The sequence below is a fragment of the Magallana gigas genome, chromosome 3, assembly GCF_963853765.1.
Source record: "Magallana gigas chromosome 3, xbMagGiga1.1, whole genome shotgun sequence".
In the NCBI taxonomy this organism is placed as follows: Eukaryota; Metazoa; Mollusca; class Bivalvia; order Ostreida; family Ostreidae; genus Magallana; species Magallana gigas.
Window position 1 is genome coordinate 19,113,887 of NC_088855.1, and position 18,448 is coordinate 19,132,334.

At 36.9% G+C, this 18,448-nt stretch overlaps 1 protein-coding gene across 1 annotated transcript; it reads left to right on the top strand.

Annotated features, from left to right (window-relative positions):
* Positions 1-979: 979 nt before the first annotated feature.
* On the top strand, positions 980-16,668 carry LOC105329581 (zinc finger protein 236). The gene is made up of 27 exons (XM_034480845.2): positions 980-1,102; positions 2,580-2,701; positions 3,220-3,399; positions 3,544-3,843; positions 4,306-4,442; positions 4,831-4,958; positions 5,082-5,239; positions 5,566-5,691; positions 6,028-6,093; positions 6,215-6,499; positions 6,810-7,068; positions 7,455-7,658; positions 7,903-8,049; positions 8,431-8,680; positions 8,931-9,060; positions 9,154-9,255; positions 9,499-9,741; positions 9,952-10,073; positions 10,392-10,600; positions 10,863-11,123; positions 11,492-11,658; positions 12,068-12,272; positions 12,459-13,096; positions 13,708-13,869; positions 14,056-14,460; positions 14,926-15,097; positions 15,888-16,668. Exons 1-27 carry the CDS (start codon positions 1,051-1,053, stop codon positions 16,214-16,216), a joined length of 5,559 nt encoding a protein of 1,852 aa, XP_034336736.2. The 5' UTR covers positions 980-1,050; the 3' UTR covers positions 16,217-16,668.
* Positions 16,669-18,448: the final 1,780 nt, after the last annotated feature.

Sequence of the window (18,448 nt, forward strand, 5' to 3'; positions counted from 1 at the left end):
TTAAACTTCTATAAAGAACAGGGAGCACTATGTATAGTATATACTGTAAAGAACAAGCAGACAATTTTCCATCAATGTGAAGGTTGCCATGGAAACTCCAGTCTCCTTAAATGGAAGTCTGAGGTCAGTCCATGCAAGTCCACGGAAGCACTGAGGTTGAACAGTTATTTTCAGCTGAAAGTCCTCATAAATGATTTAAAACATCAAATTTAAAGTAAAACTTCCACATGGAACTTCTTGCATGACTTGCCCAAGTGTGATGCCACTGCAGCAAGACTTCACTCCTTTTCAATTCTGTTAGGCAGCACTGATATGATGTGTTAGTCCTCATGAAGTGTACACTTGCACAGATAAAAAAATCAGAAATGTCCTGTAACGGAATCACTTCTAACTGTCCCGTTGGTGCCTGCAACGGCACCATGTGCATGGTGCTCCTCATCACATCTGCAACAATGTTCATTACATTTACATTTGCAAAGAACAAAACTTGTTGCAGGAAACAGCTCAGCATGTAGGACACTGGTTTTTCACTTAAATGAAATATTCAACTTGTCTAAAGTGCGGTTTGCTGATCTAACGATTGCATGTGTTGTTCAATATGTTGTTGTCGTTTTGCATTGTTTGGAGTGAATCAGTTGAATTTATAAAGCTTTGAACCTGTAGATCAACAAATTTAAACAGGGCACAATAATAGTTCAAAACATAAGAAAAATAATAACTATCAAGTTTCTATGCATGCACAGCTAGTGCAGCTCTTAAAATTTTACAAACCCAAAAATTACAAGCATTTAAATTGCCATTAATTGTCTGAAAATATGTAAAATTGGAAAAAACATAATTGCAATAAATATTTCTTTATTAATCATATCACTTTCAAAGGTAATAATTCTTAATCAGGACAAACTCCAAGTCAAAGTTATTTCCCTTGAACGATTTTGAAAATGGCGCGCTTTTTCCGCTTACATACGGGCACCTGCATTGAAGCAAAAATGCCCTCGTTTCTATTTTCGAACTCATCACCGCCATTTTGATTACTTTGCAAAGAAAAATATGTCCTTTGATGGACAAAATACTACTCATCTCCAAGTAGAAAATGTTGCTGGTGAGATTTGTTTATCTATGAATACTATTACATGTAATTTACAAACATTTTGACTTCCAAACTATGATGAAAACTTCTAACAGGCGGGCTAATTTCTGTGTAGTGCGTCCGTGTTTCCTCAAAAAGAGTACTGGGCGCAGTGATATATTTTCATTCACAAGTTGATTTCGTAGTGGTATTCCTACACTGGCAGTCTGTTAATATGTACATTTCTCGAGTACTCTTTGCGTATTGTTATTATTTTTGCTGTGAATTCAAAGCTTTGATCATTAGAAATCACCCTATGGTGTTTTCATTGTTATGTCGAAATGTATCGCTTCTTAATTTCAAAGAACTAAGTTTCCTTAGTAAAGTTCGTGAGCTCTCAGTCCCATCAAGACCCTCGTAGTAATATCTTGTGAGGTACAATGTTTTGATAAGTTTACTTGCATACAAGGACTTAGCAAGATGTCATTATTGACACTTGCAAGACATCACAGTGTCTAGGCTACTGAAGTATTGTCATAAAAATTCTCTGACAGATGTAAAATCCTGTCGGTTTGTTTGGTTTGTTAACACCAGCATATAAAGGTACATAGATAAATACGTACGAAGTGGTGACAGTTACTTAACTGATTTCTTATTTATATTGAACATTTTTGATTCCTTCTTGAAACCCCAAAAATAACTGAAACATGTTCATTTTAAGCATATCTGACATATGTCCTGTCAATATTCAACCTATGACCTTGTGTAACAAATCTATAAGTTATATATATAACAAAATTTGCTTTAAAATTCATGTTAACATATGCCTGTATTCGATTAATTGCAATTCACTGGAATATATACAGTATACTAGTCTGGTTCTCATATTAAAGCCTATACTCATGCATAAATTCCATTGAATTATACAAAAATCTGAGATAAAAAATTGTTCAATTAAATTTAGAATTTATGGAATGTTTGATTGAATGATTCAAGACTTTAGCTATAGACTGAAAGTGTCCATGCATTAAAAGTAACCTATAGGAATGATACTGTAAACGTGGTTATTTATGCATTGGGAAAATTTATGCTAATTACGCGGTAAGCTTAAAACCGTGGAATATACCCTCGCTTGTATGGTAAAAAGATCAAAACTTTTGTTTGGTTAAATCACGCATCTGCGTATTTAATACCCATGTATATTGTTGACTACAGAAAATTCATATTTAACAACTGTTAAATAGTATTTAAAGCTGAACACGATTAATAGGCTCCTGCACATATAAACCCTTTCATTTCATTACACCCAACAGCATACATGAAACTTGTGGCCGACATCACATGCAGTATTCCTTGCATTGTCTTAGATTTTGCCCTTTTATTCCACATGATGGACAATGTCCATAACAAGACGTCTTCAGCTTTAAATACTTCATACATTTATATTGTCTATTACTGATATAAAAGCTCCAGATCACACTGTGATAAATTTCAACTTCGACCATTGTAGATTATGCCCAGCTGTTTTCAGGGGCGATCTCCCATGTTGCCCATGTCACGGAGACGGGAGAAATCGTGGCCCTTGTGGAGTCCCACATCCTTGACCCACAGCAAGAGAACATAGACCCCCAGGTACAGTACTGACTGGTGCTAGTCAGCTAGTGAATATCTATCCACGCAAGTGAAATTTTTACGGTAACTGGTTAGATACCATCATACCAAGAACTAAATTATTGAATTTCACTTCTTTAGTATTGTATTTCAATTATTTTATAAGTCCTGATGCATGTTCAACAGAACGGGTTCTCGCGAGCGCTTGCCGAAATTCCCAATAACTACAACACAAATTTTGGTGAGCGCTTGCAAACACTGGCTCTGCTGAACTCGCCTTTGTTGCTAACTGAAAAAGAAGACAAACTGGCTCAAAATAGAAAGGGAACAAATATTTTCCTGTTCAATAATTTTTTTGGCCTTCAAACTTGTATTTTGGCCCATATATGACATGATAATATAGTTTCAATTGATTGTTTTACATGAATATTAATATCATCTAACAGACCATTCTGTCATTAAAGCAAAGTATACTTCAGTGTAGTAATTATTTACTTATATAAAGTGAATAGATCTCAAACTTGAATTTTACAATGCAGACAGTCCAAGTTCAGCAGATCCAGACAGAAGATGGACAGATTGTGGAACAGTTGGTGTTTGAACACATTCCCATCACACACATCATCACCACAGACCAAGTGCAGGAGGCGGAGCAAGCAAAGGTCAAGGTTAAAACCAAGGAACCAAGGCAACCAAGCATCAAGCCACCTGTTGGCAAGGTGAAATAATTTCCCTTTTTAATTGAGCTGAATTACTATATTAGAAGTGTCTAGTTAGTAATGTGTTATAAATTATAAATAATTGCATTGCTAAATTTAGATGGTAACACGATATTGTTTACAGTACTTTATATTGTACTTTAGGGACCTTTTAAATGTGACACATGTGAAAAGGTTTTCCCCAAATGGCCCCAATATCAGCGCCACATGAAAGCTCACGATGAGGACAAGCCCTTTAGGTGCCCCCACTGCGCCATGTCCTTCAATGTGGTGGACAACCTGAAGCTCCACGTGGCCACCCATGTCCCTGCGGATGGAGAGCCAACATGTCCAGAGTGCGGGAAGAAGTTCTCCAGGATCGCCAGTCTAAAAGCCCACATCATGCTCCATGAGAAGGAGGAAAATCTAATGTGCACCGAGTGTGGAGATGAATTCAGTCTACAAGTAGGGGGTTCTTTTTCTGGGTTTTTTTTGGTCATTAAAAATTATGTCAAGAACCAAGGTCTATTTCTGTACTCAAACATGTACAGTTAAACACGTTAATAACGAAGTGCCAGGGACGGGTAATTTTACTTCGTTATAAGCGAAATTCGTTATATCTGTCAAGTTTACAAGATATTTTATGGTCATGGGGAATGAAAATCACTTCGCTGTAAGCGTCAATTCATTGGAAGCGTGTTCTCTATAACCATGTTTTACTGTACCTCTTTCTTTCTTTGTCTATAGTTGATTAAGATATTAATATCATATATATTCGTATATTTTACTGTATCATTTCTTTCCTAAATTCTGTAGTAACCACATATGATTTCTCCTATTTTGAGAAAATACCTCCTAAAAAATGGAACATAAACTGTTATTTATTACAACAAAATTTTTATATTGTGTGTGTTTGAACTTTAATAGAGTCAGCTTGACAAGCATATGCAGGAGCACAGACAGGAGCAGGAGGGGATGAAGACCTATCCTTGTAGGCAGTGCACACAGGAGTTCACCAAGCCTATCTTCCTGAAGGAGCACATGAAGCAGCACTACAGGATCAAGTATGTATATGTTTGAGCAATGGAATTTTTTTTTAATGATTGTGGCATTATGAATTGCAATTGCTCTAGCACCTTAATGATGTTTAATTGCATGTCATAGTAAATATGTCAGCAAGGCATTTTGTTTATTACTACTTGTGTTTGCATAACATTTTAAAATTTGAATGGAAACAACTGTGTTATTGAGTTTTGAACTCCATTGGTTATTGTATGAAATAAACAGGGAGAGTGCAATAAGCATGCACATATTATATTACTGATATGCACATATCTGTAAGTAGCAATACACCTTGGTCAATAAAGGAAAGATGTGAATACATACAAAAATTTGATTTTATCGATTAATTTGAAATATTGTCATCATCAGAATTCATTATGTGTCTTACAGATCCTCACTAGCCCACAGACCATACAAGAGAAATGTGGACAGGTCGGCCTTCCATTACAAGTGCCAGCACTGCGGGAAAACGTTTCAGAAGCCCAGTCAGCTACAAAGGCATAATCTCATACACACAGGTCTGTGTTCACTGATTATAAGTACACATCTATATGTAAATAGTTGAATTATTAAATAGTCTTGTGTAAAATCAAATTTTTGTATGTGGTATACGCTATAACATGATTATTTCCTATTTTTAGGTGAACGTCCATTCAAGTGCATTGAGTGTGACAGGGCATTCAATCAGAAGGGGGCTCTCAGGATTCACATGAGTAAGCACACAGGACTGAAGCCCCACCCCTGTGATTTCTGTCCTATGTCTTTTGCCCAAAGAGGAAATCTAAGGGCTCATATACAGGTACAGTGAAACACAGTTTTAATTGCCTTTTTGTTTTATACTCATATTATGAATCTGTTACTGAAAGTATGCATGTTTAAAAATATATATCTTATTGCATTTCATCTTTGATTGGCATATTGTAAATTTTTATGAGAATACAAAATTTGATTTTCAACTTGCATGAAAGAAGTATTTACAAGTGTGAATAATGAAAATGAAAGTCATACATTTAATATAAAACTAATAATGATTATTGACTTGTGCAGTGTGTTAATTAAAAAATTTTTTTTAATGGTCTTTGACCTGTGCAGTATACTATATCTGTATCTGACTTTGGTTGACAGCGAGTGCACACCCTGGGTAGGGACGGTGAGGATGGGCCCACCTACCAGTGTGAGGAGTGTAGCTGTGTATTCAAGAAGCTAGGCAGTCTGAACGCCCACATCAGCCGGGCCCATCAGGACTGTGGGGTGAGAATAGCAGCTTTATACAATTTTTGTTTGTTTTGAGTACATGCTTAATCATAGATGTCAGAAAGAAAGCGGTAAAGAGAGAAGCTGATCATTTTTTTTTTTTTTTTTTACAATTTTTATATTATGATTGAGAAGAAACAGGTACTTTATACAGCTGTATGATATCATACAAAGTTGGGTTCTAAATCAAAAAAGTTTTGGGAATAAAGATTTTATTTTGCCAGCTACTGACCAAATTTTCCATGTACACCCATTGAAAATAAGTGTTGTAATGTAACTATTCATAATTATCTATATGAATTTGAATAAAACTATATTGTTTGACATTTTCAGGCACTTCCCACTCAAGTGGAAATCAAGCCTTCTGGTCCACTGGGCAATATTGTCAACATCAACAGTGTAAGAAAACATCACAAATTAAATCTGCTCTGTGTGTCACATTAGTAGTATATGCATGCTGATTTGTTGAGCAGTAATGATAGATAACATGTGAAAAATTATTGTCTGTATATTTTGTCAGGTTGAAGATATGGCGACATCAGATGACATTTTGCGTCAAGCTCTCGAAAACAGTGGCCTCCCAAGTGGTTCTGAAGTGGTATCTGGGGTAGAGAATGTGGCAGCATCTGGAACCACAACGGCACCTGTAATAACTGCCACCTCATCCTCCGCAGCTACAGATCCCACTCCTATAGCACCTGATAACGTGGTCCGCCCACCTCCTCAGTATCCTCATAATAACCTCTCAACCATGACAGTTCATGACACAGCCACAGGGATGGTGAAGAGACATGTCATCAGAAAGGTGAGATATGGCTGCCGCATTTTCGAAAACTTGCTTGCTGTTAGTAAATTTATAAGTAAATGAATATTATCTATCAAGTTATTTATCATCTGTCAAACTATATTTTGCAAGTTGCTTTTATGAGAATTAGAAGTGATATGCAAATTTTTAACAAAAGTCTTAGAAAATTTTGGATTAGACGTAAATAAAATCTAATGAAAATTCCTTTTTTTAATGTAAATAAAAGCGGTATTATATAATACTGTATTAAAAGTTATTTTAGAAAAATTAGAGATTGTTGTTGCTAAAATGTAAATCTGATTTATCACAGGTAAATGGAGTTCGGTGGCATCAATGTACCTACTGCAGTAAAGAGTTTAAGAAGCCCAGTGATCTTGTGCGACACATTCGCATCCACACCCACGAGAAGCCTTACAAATGTACCCAGTGTTTCCGAGCCTTCGCGGTGAAAAGCACGCTGACCGCCCACATCAAGACCCACACGGGGGTCAAGGACTACAAGTGCTCCTCCTGTGACAAGTTGTTCTCCACTCAAGGAAGCCTTAAGGTCCATCTTAGAATGCACACAGGTAAAGTATGGATGTCATAAAGCTGTTCAGATAATGGGGAAGAAAGAGTACTAAAATAAATTTATTCTCTATTAATATTATGATACATTTATATTTACTATAATATGTGATCTGAGATTTTTAAATCTTTAAAAAATATCTTACCGGTATTCCTGAACACAAAGTGGTAAACATGCATATACAAATATAATAGCACTGGAAATTTTAGATAAATTTATTCATATTTTTTTTCTTGGACTCTTAGAATGCATTTACATGTATATTATGGTATTTGAAATTTTAAACAGACTTTCCTGAAAGCCAAAAGTGAGTTCACATGTTTATTTTAAAGATGAAGATTTTGTAGGGTTTTCATGTTGTTTGACATACTCCTCCACATTTGACAGGTGCCAAGCCCTTTGAGTGCCCTCAGTGTGACAAGCTGTTCCGTACCTCAGCACACAGGAAGTCCCACATCCAGTCTCACTTCAAAGAGTTGCAGGAGGACGCTGACGGGACGTCCAAGAAGAGAGCGTTCAAACGAATCTCCCACAAATCGGGAGACCTGCCCGATATTCCACTGCAGGAACCAATACTCATCACTGATACAGGTAAGAGTACCTATACAAGCATGTACATCTGCATGTGTATTCATCCAACTTGTTGTAAATTCTGCACTCTTTTATTTTGTTGAAGTTTTACTGTCCATAATTTTTCTCCATTGGCTCAAAGCTTTATTCCTTGAATGTTCATGTACAATCTGCTGATCAAAATGCAAAGGATTATGACAAGGACATTCTTTAAATTAGAATTTAGATCTGATGTGTGATATTTATGAACTTTGTGGTTCTGTAGGTCTGATACAGCAGCCCTCGCGGCACAACCTGTTTAACCAATACCTGGGGGAGGCAGGCAGTGTGGACCGGCCCTACAAGTGTGGCTTCTGTCAGAGGGGCTTCAAGAAGTCCAGCCACCTCAAGCAGCACATCAGATCTCATACTGGTTAGTGTTAAAAAAGTCTTTATTTTCAAAATAAGGCCTAGAAAATTTATATTTTAGTTTTTCCTCAAGCAAAGAATTTATAGATAGAGTGTGACAGGCAAATATTTTCATGTTTGTTGCTTGATTTCCAGGGGGGAATACTCAATTTTCATATTGAAGTTGTCTTTTGACAAAAAAAAAAAATCATATGACATGATGCACCAGTGTCTGAGAAGCAAAACAATAAGTTTTTTTCACTTATTTCAGTCGTTGAGTTTATATTTGTGAAAAAACATTTAATTATTTTCTCCAAAAGTCATGAAATTGTAACTGAGATTTTGATATGGCAAAAAAAGTTGGTAAAATCATTTTTGATGACATTTGATATTTTTTTTTTCATAGGGGAGAAACCTTTTAAGTGCCTTCAGTGCACCAGATCTTTTGTATCCAGTGGTGTTCTTAAGGCTCACATTAGGACACACACTGGTCTGAAAGCCTACAAATGCTTGATCTGCGACAGCACATTTACAACCAATGGAAGTCTGAAGCGTCACATGTCGACGCACAGCGAGGTCAGACCCTTCATGTGCCCATATTGTCAGAAGACATTCAAGACCAGTGTCAACTGCAAGAAACACATGAAGACACACAGGTATGTGGACATATTGATCAGTAGACATTTAGAGTATGTAGCTTATGATCAAGCTTAAGTTCTAAATCCTACATTCTTGTTGATGGAAGTTGAAGGTCATACTGACACACTAGTAAGATACAAAACTTAGCATTGTATTAAGTATTCTCAAGAAATGGAAAGTATGTATAATGTTCCAACCCTTAATAGTCTAGTCAAAACAGGTTATAAATCTACAGTGCCAGTCAATATGAAATGATCTTTTTTTCAGACATGAGCTAGCAATCCAGGCTCTGCAGACTGGTGACCAGGATGACAACTCTCTAATTGAACACAAGAAAGAACAAGACCAGAATCTGGTCATTGAGAACCAGATGGTAGAACTGGGCCTAACCCAACAGGTAGGCGACCCGACACTTAACTTTGTTTGACAGTATGATCCTTGTTTGTTAAGGTTTTTCAGAATGCTTTAATTTGATCTACATGTATTTAAGGAGTTGTCCGTTCCAACATCCGGAGCACAAGGAGATTTGGGACAGCAGGCTATCTTAGCTGCAGATTCTCTGGACAATTTCCAGCAAGCCTTGAATCAGCAGGTTTGTTGATCACTTATGCATGTATAGTTATATGTAGTTGAGATTGGGGGAGGGGCTTTAGTATGTAGTTTTGTTCTGAATGTTTCATTATTGAAAGGGTTTATATGTCTTTTGTTTTCATTCTAAACTGAAGTCCTATTATGAAACCTTTCTTCAACTTACTAAGCTTCTGTCATGTCAGTGTGTTGTTGATAGCTGGCTCTTTTGATCAAGATTTAATGACTTGTACTCTTTTTCTTTTAGATTTTTGGACAACAACAGACTTTCACCCAGAGTCTCCTGGGATCAGGGCAGCAAAACTTCAGCCAGCTCAACTCCCAAATGCACGCCCAAGCTTCGGACAGCAATGACATTAACGCAGCATCCAGCAACCAGCTGACAAATGGGAACCAGTTTAACCCCCTAAATAACCAGGTCGCCTCCCAGGTGGCCACTCAACTCAACACACAGATTGGAGGATTCAACCAAAACCAGTTCAGCATGCAGGTGATTATATATTTGTATTAGATTTTTGAGAATATGCCGTCTGTCTACATTTTTCAAACTTTCAAGACTGCAGAATTATTAAAAATATGAAAGTGTATTAAATCTTTGTTTTACATATTGTGAAGTGTTGCAATGTATATGAATTTTCTTTTATTTTTGAATTTTTACTTTCCACTCAAAATCTCTGACTGTGGATTTTTCTCTAAACAGAACCAGTCAATACAAGGGAATCTGGACATCAACAATCTGCAGGCCACATTCAGCTCTCAGGGAGTTACTTCCCTTACCACAAGTCTCCCCAGTACATCCATGCAGAACATCCTTCCTACAAGGTCAGTCTGTATAACTTGTTTTGTAGAGCATGACATGCATGTCTTCTTGAAAATGTCTTGCCCTGGGTTTTTCATTAGCAGTTTTCATACATTCATTCACAGTTTTTACATGTTTGAATTTAAACATGGTCTTGATATTTATGTATCATGAACATTTGCTGTGCAAAATATTTTTATTACTTGTCAGTTGCAAAATATAGTTGTCACAAATTAAAGTCAATAAGTAAATTATTGTTGATTGTGCACACATAGCACTGTTGTAACAACTTAAACACAATGTCCATTGGCAAGCTTCTATTATTTGCCATTGTATTTCAGTGAGTTGTCTCTCCCTGAGGCGGAGGAACCTGAGTCTGTGTCAGAGACTGAGCAGCCCAGCGCGGTGATACACCGCCAGAGGATAGAGCCCGAGCAGCCGTACGAGTCAATGTCAGGCTACGGCCGCAAGTCCCACCGCTGTGACGTCTGTGTCAACAAAGTCTTCAAGAAGCTCAGTCACCTCAAACAGCACTACAGGACTCACACAGGTTGCTATTAAGATAATCTAAATTGCTTTGTTAAATTAGGGAAAATGTGTTTTAGTAGGAAATCCGTTTATCCTGTTCAAACATGGAGAGTCTGCTGAATAGAAATATATAGTCTCTTTAATACAATGACTTTTTACAGCCAATTTAGGTCTAGGTCTTAAGGTCTCTTTTCCATTGCAAGAATGAAAGATTTCTATTTTCCAACTGAACTGTACTTTTTCAAACCCCAACTTGGACTAATTATTTTTTTCATTTTTTACAGGGGAAAAACCTTACAAATGCATCACCTGTGAAAAAGAATTTGTGTCTTCTGGCGTACTTAAAGCTCACATGAAAACTCACATGGGAACGAAGGATTTCCGGTGTGAGATATGTAATGCTGCCTTCACGACGAATGGCTCTCTCACTCGCCACATGAATGTTCACATTACATACACTAAGCGCCCGTTCAAGTGTAGTGAGTGTGATCAATCGTTCCGTACAGCCAGCCAGTGTAAGAGACACGAGAAGCAACACAGACCAGGTAACCACATACAGTAAATAGAAAAACTAAAAATATGAAGCATGTAATATCTGATACAGTTGGTAATCGTTTTTAGCATCATGTATTGAAACTCTGTGAACCCAAACTAAATGCTAAATGTCAACATTGATAAAAAAGTACATGATATAAAACATACATGTACATGTGTACAAATATATTTCACCATCTTAATGCTGCTTGCCTTGTTAGTGAAATATGAGCTGGAATATAAAGACATGTTTATGGTATGTCATATTAAGGAAACGTCTTTTATTACTATTTTAATGTTTCATAGTTAATAACATGTACAAGTGTTGATTCTAGAGTTCCTTTGGTTTAAAATTTTAATTTCTGACCTATGTATCCAGATTATGGTGAAGAGCCCCAGCTCCCTACAAGGACTCGGAACAAAGCAGTTATCCAGGTATCCGAGGATCCAGGGGAGAGTCTGAACAGCGGCCAGGAGCCGGAGATAAACCTGTCCCTGTCCGAGAAAATTCTCATGGAGTCCGCCAAGAAAGAGACCCCCGAAGAGGTATGTATAAGAAATGTTTTTAAATATGACAAAAACACATGATAAAAATTTTATGCAGGTAGATAATAATGAGGCAGTTGAATAGTTTTTATTGGTGGGTTTTTTTTGCAGTTATTCTGTATATAAATTTTTAAGAAATAGTCAGTGAGGGGTATCTAGTTTTCTTTATTTTGATTTGTAACATTATCCTTTATTTGATGGTCCATAGAGTATCCAAACAATTTTAATTGCTATTTCTCTGTAAATCAGAATGTTATCAAATAGGATGTTAGATATCAAGAGGGAATACTATGTATTTAATGAAGGAATATTACAGTATTTACAAACATACCATACTGTTTCTATCAAATAAGTGTTTGACTTTAAAACTGGAATATATGTAGTAACAATAATTTGTATAATTTTACAGAAAACCCCAGAAGAGCCTGATGAGCCGTCAGGGGGAAAGCACGCCCACCAATGTCCTCACTGTCCCAAGTCCTTCAAAAAACCCAGCGATCTCGTGCGGCATATCAGAATCCACACTGGGGAAAAACCATTCGCTTGCGATATCTGCAGTCGATCCTTTACAGTCAAATCCACTCTTGACAGTCACATGAAAACCCATGGGGCCAGTAAGTTGTAACAAGCAAATATTTGGTTGCATGTTTGTGATGGTGCATTTTGATGGAGACTGGAATTTATTTCAGTACTCTCTATGTCTAGTAATCATGTTAATGGTAAAGATTTTGATTTTAAGTGTCAGAAATGAATGCTCATCAAGGAAAAAATATTTCATTAAGATATGTGCTATTTTTCAGACATGAAAAAATTCAGCTGCCATATTTGTGGCTCCCGATTTTCGACCAAGGGAAGCCTGAAAGTTCACATGCGTCTCCACACTGGAGCCAAGCCTTTCAAGTGCCCTCACTGTGATCTGCGGTTCAGGACCTCAGGGCATCGTAAGAGCCACATAGTAGGTCACCTCAAACCGGATCTTCCAAAGAAGAGGAGATCCCTACTGCAGGACGATGACATGGCAAACCAGAGTCAACAGCAGATCAACATGATCAACGTCCCCGACATCCAGAATGTGATGAGCACCAGTCAAGCCAGTGGTCAGGTGATCAGCATCGAACCCTCGCTGTTCCAATCACAGAACATCCTCCCCGTGTCCCTGTCACTGACCGACAGCATGGGTCAGATCCAGGAGAGCACGCTTGCCGCCCACGTGCTGCAGGGGCTGGAGAATGTCCAGCTTCAGCTGACTGGGAGCATGGGGCAGGGCGGGATACAGATCAGTGGGCTGGACCCTAGCATCTTCTCCCAGACCGTCCAGATTGATGCCAGCTTACTGCAACAGCTGCAGCAACAGGGCAATGTCAACATCACCATTAACCCCAGTCTGCTGACTCAGGGCATGCAGGTGGCTGACCCCAATGTGGTGCAGGGTCTACAGGTACGGACTGGGTCATCCTGCTGGCATGCAGGGTTGATTTTGACAATGTAGATGCTACTTTTACTATTAAAGAAAATGCCATGTTAAAGATCATTAGATTACTGTAAATCAACTTTCATTCGCGATTCACAGGAGAAAAACTGTTTTGTGATGACTATTTTTTGCGATCTAGCTTTATCTACACTTGTTTTGATATAACACCCATGCAGCAAAGACTAGTTCCGTGCGAGAAATATATGCGACATAGAGGCTCTCACAAACCTCGCAAATATTTCTCATACGCAAATAAAAGTTGGTTTACAGTAACTTTGAAAATGTAGATCTTTGAGTATTCAAGTTCATGTTAGATTTAAGATTAAAAGTCAACAAATTTTAAACTAGCACAATTTAAATGTTACTTTTAGCTTGAAAAAAAGGGTTATGTTCATCACCTTAAGATGTTTCTATAAGTATTGAAGTTCATGTAATGTATAGGTTCATGAAAAGTCATCATTTATAATATAAGCATTGAAATCAGATAAGCCTTGAATAAATGTTTTTTCTGTTAACATGTCAGGAAGTTAGTGTAAGCCTGTGTGTAATGAATAACACAACTTCTGTTTCCTCCTCAGATCCAGACAGTGGGTGACCAGAATGGCCAGGGTGTCCTGTCCCAGGCCAGTATGAGCCTGGACAACCAGCCGTCCATTATACAGATACCCACAGGCTCCCAGGATGGTGCCCCCAACGCCTTTGTCGTCACTGCTGATGGGACACTCGCCTCAGATCAACAGGTATAATTGTAGTAGCGCTAGTCAATTGTGGGTTTTAAACTTCAATGCATTCTTCTTATTGTTATTTTGAATTAAAATGAAAAAAATGAAGATAGGCATGTACAGTTTTTTTATGTATATTTGCTTAAAAAAGTTTGTTCACACATCAGGGCTTCCACATAATTTTTCTCATTCTTACTTTTATAGATCACAGTAAATCAAGGTGATTTGCAGCAAGTGGAAGGTCTGGTGACCCAGATCCCGCCAGACCTGTCCCAGAACATCAGTCCGGGAATCCACCAAGAGATGGACCCTCCCCCGGACTCCTTGGAGGAGAAGATGCAGCAGGATGAGGTGGATGATGACGACCTTTCAGGGCTGGATGATTCTGAGGAGGAAGACGAGGAACATGCGAATCACCTTGGAACAGTAGATGAAGACAACTCTGGTCTTCTGAATGATCCGGGCAGCAATACTGATGAACAGGACAGTCTGAGTCATGCTAATGATACTCTCACTCACGGGAGCGAGTCGGCCAATGTCAGCCTCAGCGACGCAGTGCAGGGAGAGGAAACAAAGCAGTTCTCTTCTGACAGACAGTATATTTGTGGGGTAGGTATCACTTATAAGCCTTGGTATTAATTTGGTACATAGACACTCAATTATAAATCTTAATATAATTTTATAAAAGTTGTACATGTATTTGCAGTTGGAACTTGAGTTGGCCAGATCTATATATTTCCTTCTCCTCTGTGATTAGAATTTGCTTTATTGGTAGCTCTAATACATAGATTCATATTGTCTTAATCAGGACTCTGCTATCATAGGTAATTGTTGGAAATTTATTCAAGGTATTAATGTAACATTCCATATTTTGCTTGTGTTGTTTGTTAACTTTTTCTATGTAGAGTTGGGTATAGAGTTAAAACATTCAGTGTTATATGACTGCCAACTCTTGGTATGAAAGTTAGTGTCCACTTATTTTGGAAAGTGATGAGTCAATCTATACAGCAGTAACCAACATGTTCTTTCAAGAACACTGAAAAAATGTTGATTGAAAATTTTATTTATTAACAGGTTTGCCATAAAGGATTTAAAAGAGCTTGTCATCTGAAGGAACACATGAGTATCCACACAACACCCAGTGGAGGATCCAAACAAGCCAAGCCCTCAGTACACAAGTGTACGGAGTGTGAGAAAAGCTTCCAGAAACCCAGTCAGCTGGAGAGACATTTCAGAATTCACACAGGTAACCAAGAGTAAAAACCGCACCGCTATCCTACATAAAAGGGAATTCAAATTACTTTAGTCTGTCCAAGATATTTTTGCCGCACATTTTCTTAAATTATTCTATATTTATAAATACCTCTGGGTTCAAATGATGTTCATTTAGTATTACAAAAAATTCCCAAGATTTATCCTTTGAAACGCCCCCTCTAGCTTTTCAGGTTTCAATACACGCTGAAAAATAAAAAGTTTATGGGGATTTTCCATTGCAAAAGAGATAAATTTATCCGGGTGATAACGTTGAAAAATTGTGCAAGGTTTTCTGAGTAGTTTCCAAATGGAGAAAAGAGGTAAACATTTACCATAATGATTATAAATCTCCATAAAAAAATCAGTTTTCGTTCTGAAGAATTTTTCATAGGAAAAATGATAATAAGTCAACAATGGTATTTTGGATATTTTCCCTTTCATCTTTTTTAATTGCTCTTCTCTCACAGGTATGAGTATTTTCATTAAAAGTAGTCAAAATATGCGGCATAGATATCTTTGGACAGACTATAGAATTTATGTAAAAGAAATTGATTAGAAAAGAAAATGTTGATCTAAGTGTTCATATGAATAAAACAAAACATTACAGTATTTCAGTTATTTGAAAATGAATTCTCTTAAAACTTGAGCATTTGCAAGAAATTATCCAGTATTTCCTTAGAGAGATTTTATCTATATAGGGTTGTCTGCCCTAGATAGTGTAAAAGCTAGATTTTTTGGAGATAAAACAATAAAAGTAAAAATATTTTTCTTCTGCATTTCAGGAGAGCGTCCTTTTGTGTGTCAGATCTGCAACAAAGCTTTCAACCAGAAAAATGCCTTGAACATTCACATAAAGAAACACACTGGTGAAAAACCTCATAAATGTGATTACTGTGAACTGTCCTTTTCTCAGAAAGGCAATCTAAAAACCCACATAAAGCGGGCCCACCACATGGACATGGTTCACAGCATGAACCTCCCCAAGACACTGTACGTACCCCCCTCAGCGGGAGGGCTGGACGAGGAGATGAATGCCAAGGAGGAGGGGTCCACCGCAGAAGAGGACCAAATTAACCTTGAACAAGTGGCCCAAGAGCTGTTTCCACAGTGAGGGGTTTACAGGTCATTGTTGACCATTGTGAGTGAAAAAGGCAGTGTTCAGGTTGCTTTTGGCCTGTGGGTGTAAGGGGCAGTTCTTGTGTACAATACAGTCTATGCCCACTAAAAATCAGGGGAAATTAGGAAATACTCGGGGAATTCGTTTTATAGAACCAGGATCTTCCTATTGAAGAGATCTTGTGATTGGTTGGTGGAGACATGAGGGCCTGACAGATCGTAATAAGTTATTCTAGTCATCCAAATATTTTTATTATTTAATTTATCAAATGTCTGCTTCGAAGGTGTAAAAGAAATAATGTAACAAGTGTGAGGACAATGATAGGGAAGTTGTATAAAGCGGATCTGTTTTTGTTATGTCTTATGATGAATTTTTAACTTAATATTTAATATTACTCCAAACTTGATTTGATGTGCTTCCAAAATAAAACAGAAATCTTGACATAATATGCCTGTGTTTATTGTTTTTGCATTCATTATTTACCTGTCAGTTTCAAGGGATTGTGTTGGTGGATTTTTAGATAGACAAACCACAATAATACAGCATGTTGTCTTCAGGGCCTTTAAAGTTGATGCAAGATGTCGGGGAAAACTGCAAAAAATGCATAAACTTCATGGTGTAGGTGACTTGTGTCACATACTGTACTCAAATATGTTGGAAAAGAGAACAATCATGGAACTTTTGAGAAAAAATGTGATAGGGTAGCTTTTCTTAATGAGAGAAATTTGGAAAAATGAAGTCAGTTTTTAGGCTGCTTAGTTTATATATTCAAATATAGTTTATGGATTTTGTTAATCAGTATCATGTATGACAAATAAGAAAGAGTTAATTAAAGTTGGCCCATTGCTTTTGCTTCCAGTTTTACCTCATGAAAAAAACAGGTAGTCTTTTATGTGCAAGACTTTATTTCTTTTCAAGGTGAACTGCAATATGTACTTGTTGCTATGCTTCACCTGAACTACTTGAAATAAAATACCTGGTACATATAAAAGACAATTTGTGTCTGGATGTATTTATGACAAATTGTAAAAGTCATGTGAAATAAACAATTTTATTCTTTTATTCCTCAGTTTGATCGTTGAAGGTTTTATTAATGTAGTATGTCGAAGAAGTCTGTGCATTGAAAAAGAAAAACACATTTTTGCCCTGATGACTTTTGCCATTATTGGCTTTTTTTTTTGCATATTAATTAAGAGGGCTGGCTGGTCATGGCCATTTTTAGGCTAAATGTACCTCCTTGTGATGAAGAGCTCTATATAAAGATATAGGAAAATGCACATATTTTTAGGCTAAATTATTTAGTTTTTATTCCTTACTGTTTTTTAGTTGATGGCCAAAAATATCATATGCCAAAGTTTAAAGCAGATCTGATGCTTAATTTGTTGACCAACCAGCCTCCTTAATTTGAAATGGATAAATTCCCAAAATTTGAAGATTTTTAATTATTTATTTTATTTAATAATGTATTGCAAAAAGCATTGTCTGAATTCAAAAGAACATATTGTGGGGAAAAAAATGATTATGTCAAGAATAAACTTGAAATGTTGCCATGGAGGACTGCAGCTTTCACAGAAACAAATTAAAAATAATTAGTGTGTACCTACGATAATGAGACATGCCATACAGGGTCTGTCACCACCTCGTACAGAGATAACACGGGGTCAAAGGTCAAACTAGAAAGGCCAAGGTCATCTGATGAAGATGCAATAAATTAGGTCAAAACCCAGGTGCACCTGTTAAGTGGCTGTTAAAATAGATTAGTTTACTTACATCAGCCGATGAATCAGCTTTTGTTTGACTTCTTTGTGTAGTTTATATATATCCCTGCAACCACCTGTCAAAGCTAACAGCTATGCCCTTTTAAGATTTTGTTCTTAAATTAACATATTTTGGTTGCAGGACACTTTTGAGTCATTGCGCCATTATCTATATGTGGCTGCGTCTACGGCTTGAAGATACATTATAAATATTAATTTACAGAAGATAAAACTATAATTTGAAATATTTGAAATGCTCTGGAGTCAAAAAGATGAATGTGTAATCTTTCTTTTATATAAATTGCTTTGTGTTCTGACATTAATGAAAATTTTATGTACAAACAAATGTCACCCTGTTTTTCTCAAAGTAGGACAGTCTGAAGTTCATTAATTTTAAGAAGCTTGACAGTTTAAGATTTTCAAATTTAACGTACGTCTAGCATGATTTTTCATGGAGTAATTTACTGAA

Excerpts from the sequence above, each read along its gene's own strand:
- LOC105329581 (XM_034480845.2), top strand. The coding sequence starts at position 1,051 with ATGTCCTTTGATGGACAAAATACTACTCATCTCCAAGTAGAAAATGTT. Across the intron at positions 3,844-4,305 it reads GAGATGAATTCAGTCTACAA|AGTCAGCTTGACAAGCATAT; the intron begins GTAGGGGGTTCT and ends GAACTTTAATAG. Across the intron at positions 7,069-7,454 it reads CCATCTTAGAATGCACACAG|GTGCCAAGCCCTTTGAGTGC; the intron begins GTAAAGTATGGA and ends CACATTTGACAG.